This window comes from Pararge aegeria, chromosome 19 (genome assembly GCF_905163445.1).
Source record: "Pararge aegeria chromosome 19, ilParAegt1.1, whole genome shotgun sequence".
Classification (NCBI taxonomy): Eukaryota; Metazoa; Arthropoda; class Insecta; order Lepidoptera; family Nymphalidae; genus Pararge; species Pararge aegeria.
In genome coordinates this window covers 16,944,845-16,952,276 of record NC_053198.1, presented here as the reverse complement: position 1 = coordinate 16,952,276, position 7,432 = coordinate 16,944,845, and the positions used below count along the sequence as shown (strand labels likewise).

The 7,432-nt window shown below is 45.6% G+C and overlaps 1 protein-coding gene across 1 annotated transcript; it reads right to left on the bottom strand.

Moving 5' to 3' along the window:
• Positions 1-245: 245 nt before the first annotated feature.
• LOC120632208 lies at positions 246-1,223 on the bottom strand. Its single transcript, XM_039902014.1, has one exon. The coding sequence runs from the start codon at positions 1,221-1,223 to the stop codon at positions 246-248; it is 978 nt and encodes a 325-aa protein (XP_039757948.1).
• Between the last annotated feature and the right edge of the window lie 6,209 nt (positions 1,224-7,432).

Genomic DNA, 7,432 nt, shown 5'->3' with positions numbered 1-7,432 from the left:
TAATACAATAAAATCAATCGGTTTACAGCTAGAGTTAATAAGTATTTGTATTTTAGAGAAATTTTTAATCAAAGATCGTATATTTATGTCAATGCATGTAAGTTTACTGGTAGTACTAGGAATGCTATTCCAATAGTCCGATATATCAGCACAACCCGCGACTTTCGTTATATAGTTCATGTTATTGAAACTTTTCTTAAAAATTTAAACAATTCAACACGATAAAAAGGGCATCGCAGATGAGTCTAATTGGGTATTTTTTTAATGCTCATTATGTCTGATTCAGACCTAATATAAAGTAACTCACTTTTATCGGTTTTGCGAGCATAAATTCTACCATTTTTGCACCATATATATCTATACCTGTCTTTTAGTTCTTGTTTGGCTTTCCATAGTAAATTTTTAATAAATGGTGTTAGGGCCTCTCGGATATATATTTTATTCGTCGAAATTTTCGAATCCTTGCACGTAATAATTTCGCCTAGAGTAAGTGAAATATTTTTTGCTGCTGTTAGCCATTTTATTTTCGTGTCTTTAGTTTTCATGTCCAAACAAATAATTTTTAATTTCCCGGTACGCGTCCAGTTTGCTGTTTCGATGTCGTTTCTATTTAAATGAAGTTTCTCAGCCGTGTTAGTAATTATCTCTTGTATATTTTCAGTTTCAATTTCTGGAATCCCTGATATTTCGACTTTTTTACTAAGCCTATCTTGTTCCATATCCATAAGCCGTTGTTCCACTGCACTCATCCTGTTTTCTAGATATTTATTCCTGTTTGTAAGGTCGTAATTTTTATTTTCCATTTCTTTAATTCTTTCTTTGAACACTTCAATACTATCAAGACATTCTTCCACCTTGTCACTAAGAAATTGCATGGAGCGGTTGGTTTCTTCTAGTTCTTTCTTTAGAATTTTTTCCATTTCTTTTGTTATCTTTGACATGAAGCGTTTCGAGTCCAGTGAGAGTCCATTGTCTGAATCGACAGGATCTTCTTCTTCTTCATCGTCAGAGGGCACGATAAATGAACTTTTCCTGAACGGCGAGTTGGCGCAAGCGTTGCACGTCCATTCCAAATTTTCTGCTGCTTTTAATGCTGCCAATTGCTTATTTGTCAATCCTGCACATTCATTTTTGCCATGAACTAGCATACCACACTTAATGCACTCCAAACCGGGCAACTTTTTCGTTATACTTTTCTTACAGTTAACACATTTGGACACCATTGCGGGTAGTTGAACAAAAGTATACTAAGAGCTGTATAGTGACTAATTAATGTACTGCTCGTATGACGTCCGAGCGAGGAATGATCTATGAAGTTCCTGTGCATCTGACCATTCCCAGGCGATGTTCTTTTTAAGGAGTTTATTTAGCGGATGTGCAATCAACGCAAACCTCTTGATAAACTTTCGTAAATAACTTACTAAATCCAAGAACTGTCGCACACCGTGTATATTCTCCGGACGTGGAAAATCTGATTTGATCTGAATCTTTGTGTTTGACTGACTTAGCACCTGTACCGCTTACCTCCCGAGATAGTTAATCGCTTTGCAGGAAACTGCACTTTAACCTAAATGAAGATTGTTTTAAGAGTATCAATACGAATACTTATAGAAGGTTTGCCAAATCAGCTTTCAGTTTTATGGCCTATTTTATAGCACCGATTGCATTTCATTAGCGGTTTTGTACAATTTAAATATGGATGACCTTGTTCCTTACAGTAAAAATAATAAATGCCTTGTTAAAAAGTATTTCTTTTAGAATGTGCAGCTAGAACTCGATCGTTAAAAGTATTAGTACCGCCTGACATATCCCTACCTTTCGAGTGAAAAGGTTGATAAAGAATAGTAGGATCCCTATTGCTTATTAAAAACTGTAAAAGTTGTTTCGGCTGAGAAAATCGCAATACTGGTGCGCTAGACCTCAGAGTTTTATCTCTGATCCCGTGAATGATGGCGCAAATGCGCTTTTGCCCGTTATATCAAATTAATTTAACAATGCTTGCTTTTTATAATAATAAGTTTATATAGGTTAATTAAATTTACTTTTTCACCTCAACATATCTTCCAAACATTGACCCTAGTTAAGTTCAGTAGGAAACGCGCTTTTAATTTATCCATCCACTCGTATGTATGTGTGTCACCTTCCACAAGTGTACAAGACTGTTGACCATGCTTTATGGACTGTGGAATTTTAACAATATTATTGGACGAAAAAGAAGGACTACGTGACCTGATAATACGTGTAGTACGACGCTCGTGGTCGCCACGTTCTCGTCGTTGCATCAGCATGAAGTGTGCTCAGTTGACGTTCCTTGTGAGCTTCTCTCGCGCTGCCTTAGAATTTCCCTTTCCCGCATTAGCTCCCGTTCCAGCCTCCGGACACGTTCCCTGTCTAAGTCCAGCTCTCTAGTCCGACTTCGTCCAAGACGACTACGGCTGCGAGTGCGAGATCGGCTGAGATTCGTTGAATCTCGGCCTAGTCGACGGCTGCACGACGGTGTCTCTAATTTTCGTTGTTCGCTTTCACCATCCATATCTATATTCTAAAACTCTCAGACCAAAAGAATATGTTAGTTGATATATCTCTATATTTGTATACCAGCATTAATATTAAAACACATACAGAGGTAAGTGGGTTTCACTGTTTATCCATTTTATCGGCCTTTCAAAACAATTGTACTGTGGCTCGTAGATGTCCAGCCTTTCATAACTCAATACGATAATCAAATTTAGATTATCCGATTATGAATAATATACATAAATACTCATTATGTACAGATAAACACCCATACACTACAAAACATTCCATGTGTGGGAATCGAACCCACAGCTTTGGTCTCAGAAAGACTGATGACTGCCCACTGGGCCGATCGGCCGTTATTAATATCTAGGAACGTAGACCAATCTGAATGACAGTTATATTTTCAGAAACTAGGATCACTAAGTCATACGACTCCATTTAATAGAAAGACTTTCTATTTAATCGAATCGACTTTAAAATCGAGAATTAATAATAATGACTATATTACATAAACCCATAGCAACGTTTATCATCATCTCATTTGGCGGTAAACTCATATTATTTATTAGATCTATAATATCAATTGTATCAAATTTAAAAACGCACTTAATTTTATATAAAATGAGTTATTACTTACGTAGGCTATGCCACTTCTGAAGTGTAAAAATATTCCAGTCCAAATAAAAACCAATTTCAGAATACACTATCATATAATTTGTCAATTACGCAGACAATATACTTCCAATTTAGAGTCTTAAAATAATTACTCTTTTACTAATATATTCGTTTCCCTTTTTCCTTTTTAAAATCTCGCCAAATCATCCCAAACGCCCGATGTCACTCTTTTCATGCTATCCTTTCTTCTTTTTTCCCCGCATCGCTTTAGTCGCCAGTCCTTCCAACTTTCCAACGTGCCAGCACCTTCTTATCAAATATAAATACTCCAAATCCATTACTGTTTTTATCAAAAGGATTCATTTTATTGATTTGCATATCATCTCGTATTGATAATCTAGCTTAGAATGGCATTTATCTGTGACGAAAATTCAAGTAACCTTACAATTGTAAGTAAGTGTGTGGTTGTTGTATTTAGTTTTAAATTTATAATAGCAAAAATTACTGTCCTTATAAGTAGCTGCAGCTTTGGTTTTCTCACATACATAAATCAGGGCAAAATAATTAAAGTACATGTAAAAAGGAATAAAATGACAATTTGTGGAGCTATAGTAGAAGTAATTAGTACAACATGCAGAACAAAACTAGTCACGCTTGACCCTTTAATTTAATAAGGTCATCTTCGCCGCTGACACGGACAAGTTTGTCACCTTCTCTCTTCCGCAAAAATATCTTTCCGTTAGAGATCCAGCAAAAACGGCAATAGTATGCATTTTATACATTTTTAGGAATTTTTCTTTCGTAAAAACGCTCCCGAAATCAACAATTATAGTCTTGTTGTCCTGTTCCCGACTTTTTATGCGATATATATCTTTAACGTCACTAGACTGCAGTGGGGTGCCCAATTGTTTACTTATTTTGATTGCAACATTAAGTAGTTAGTTTTCCGGGTTATTTTGTGGAACATTTCTAATTTCCAAGCAGGTTGACCGTATATATCTTTCGAAGGTTTCTAGTTTGTTTTCAAAAGATTGAATTTGAAGTGAAAAGTTTTTCCGCTCTGATTCAATCTGCTCTAATTGCACTTTAAAACTGTCGTAGGTTTTTGACAAGAAATCTACAGATGATCGTATTTCGGAGGTTTGAGTAATTATTTCCTCCATTTTCGAATACATTTTATTGTATTTCTCATCTTGTTCTACCTTAAATTTGGAGAACATGTTTTTCATATCAGCCATAAAACTTTGTATATCTTGGTTTATATATGAGTGCTCTGATGATTTCGATCGCCGCTTGGAAGCGACACCAGTCCACACCGTTATCCCGAAACCGCGGCGGACCACCCTCAGCCGGCTCAGCGCACGGCACAGCTCTGGCCCCCCATGTGAGTCGAACACAGTAAGTAATGATGCGGTGGTCACTGCTTGATGCGGAGGGCCGCACCTGCCACTCTTCAGCTCTGACGTTTCTTGAAGTGAGTGACAGGTCGATGTTGGACTCCCCGTTAGGACCATTAAACGTCATAGGCTGCCCCGGACTGTTGAGTAGTCTGAGATCCTTAGCAATGATGAATTCCTCCATTGAGCGTCTGCGATGTTCCGCCTCGTGCCCACGCCCGATATAGTGACGTGGCATGCTGTGCCACATGGGTGAGTGGGCGTTAACGTCCGCGCCGATAACTGTACGTACTGAGCTGCCTAAGGCATCCAGTACTCGGTCCAGGTGCACTAGGTGGCCATCGATAGCCTCGGAGTATTGGAAGTACGCCGAGACAACCGTGACCTCCTCTGTGCTTCTCCTGACCGCCGCAACCATGCAGTGGCTGTTTGATAGATGGGACAGGGCCACCACACCGACGTCCTCGGCAACCACCAAAATCCCAGCCTTGGCGAGGCCACCATGCTGGATAAGACCGGGCAGGGGCTGAAAATGTTGTTCTTGGACAAGAACGACATCCAACCCCAACGCCCGGGCGAGAGAAGGGAGTTCGCTCGTGGCAACCTCGGCGCCGCCGAGATTGAGCTGCCCAAAGGTTATATTATTATGCCCCTTAGGGGCAGCCATAATTGATTTGTTGGACGGCCCTCTGTTCGGCGTACAGCCGCGACGGGCAGTCACGCGACGCCGTCGCGTGTGAGTCGGCCCCACTCCGACCAAAACGGTGGCAGGTAGCGCATTGCGCGGCCTCCGAATTGCAGGCGTCCTTCCTGTGGCCGACGCTGCCGCACTTTCCGCAGACCACATCCTTCGATTTACAGTACTTCTCTGGGTGTCCGTAAATTTGGCACTTCGAGCAGCACGTGATTTGAAGATAGTCGCAGACCTCCACCGCCTGCCATCCGATGAAGATACGCTCCTTATTTAGCAGCGCCTCCCTTAGGTCCGAGGGGCACTCCAAGACGACCGTTGTGGTACCAAACCTGCCGGATTTTTTGAAAACCTTTGTTTGGGCCCTTAGCTTCTCGAGCGCCAAGTCCGAGCCGGGCAGGTTTTGGTCGTGCCAGGGCCAGCAGCACTTCCTCCGACTCGGGGTTGCCGTCGATCCCCCGGAGACAAACCTTTGGTGCCACTTTCTTCGGCTCCGACACCCGAAGCGTGGCTGGAGCTGCATTGCGGAGCCGGTCAGCGGCTGACGGGGATGTGGTCTGCACCACGACGCCTGCGTTCCTTATCTTGCGCACCTTTTCAATCTGCACATCCAGTATCCTCGGGTTCACCGCCCTTTTCAATTCAGCCTTAGTGGCCTCGGCAGTGCGCAGAACCTCCACCTGGTCCGAAGCTGGGTAAAATGCAAGCACAGGGCCCTGTGCCCGAGGGATAGGGTCATCGGGACAGAGGGCACCCAACAAGCCGTCCTATGTGTAGCTTAGCAGCCATAGTTGGTGTTTCCTATGCTCCGCTGTTCAGCAAACTGGCGGGCCGGGCACGACGCTGATCCCGTCGCGTGCTTGGAGGCATCAGGCTTGCCGAACCGCTCCGCCCCCGAACACTCCTCTCGGCGGTGGCCTGAGGCACCGCACCTCCCGCAGAACACCTCCGCCGACCTACAATATTTTTCCGGGTGACCATACTGATGGCACTTCCGGCAGCAGGTGACCGACAGGAAGACGCAGACTTCCACTACCTGCCACCCCAAGAAGACTCGACCCTTCTCAAGGAGCGCCTCCCGTAGCTGGGGGGAACACTCGAGCACAACCGTAGTAGTGCCTCTCCCCCTCTTCTTAAAAGCGAGCCTGCTCTGGCTACGCAGGCGCTCCACGGACCAGTCCGTGCCGCGGAAGTTCTGCTCGTGCAGTGCCGGATATAGCTCCTCCATGTTTCCTTCACCGTCCACGTGCCGCAGGCTGACCAGCGGGGCGCGGCGCTTCGGCTCCGTGACCCGCAGAGTTGCCGGAGTCACCTCTCTTAGTTTGGCTGCAGCCGCGGCAGACGTGGTCTGCAGCACCACGCCGGCGTTGCCCACCTTACGGAGCCTCTCTACTTGGAGCTGTATCTCCTGAGGTCTGATGGTCTTCTTTAGCTCTGCCTTGGTATCCTCCGCAGATTTAAATGACTCTGCATGTTCGGGAGCAGGGTAAAAGGCCAAAACTGGCCCCTGGTTCGCCGGAATTGGGACTGGTGCCGCCTTTTTTGATATTTTTAATGCTGAAGCATAGGAGACGGTGGACGGACCCGTGGGTCCCCACGACCCGCCACCTCCGGTCACCGCCATCTTAGCCTCGACCAGCTCCTGCTCTAGTCTTGCCGCCCGCAAGTGAGCTTCTCCCAACTCCACCTCACGCTCGCTGAGCCTCAATGCCAAGGCCGCGACAACCGCAAGGGCATCCTGTATACGCCTCTGGATCTGGTTGGTAGCCTCCTTGTTTAGTTTGGATGGGGGCGCTGTGACTGCCGCCATGACCTTCCCCAAATCCCGATGGACACGCTCAATCAGCTCGGTTTTAGTTCCCGACAAGGAATCTCCTGCTCCCGCCTCCTCGTCCTGATCGTCCTGGCCTCCTTCCTCTTCTGGAGCGACGGCAGCCGGGGCGGATGGGCGCGACGGTGCCGGCGTGGAAGGCCGACACAACCGCACCTTGTCCAACGGACGGCCTCGCTCCTCCGGCGACGTTAGAGGGCGCTTGAAGCTGGTTGTCGCGGGCCTGGGTGGAGGTGGCCGCGGGGGAACCGTCGGCGTTAGCGCCATGTTTTCGCCTTCATTATCCCGTAGTGCTCCTAAAGCTGGCGGCGTCCTCACAAGCGCCGACCGCGGGGTGAAGGGGGTGGCCCCCGACCCCCCGGGCCTGTCCCGCTCCTC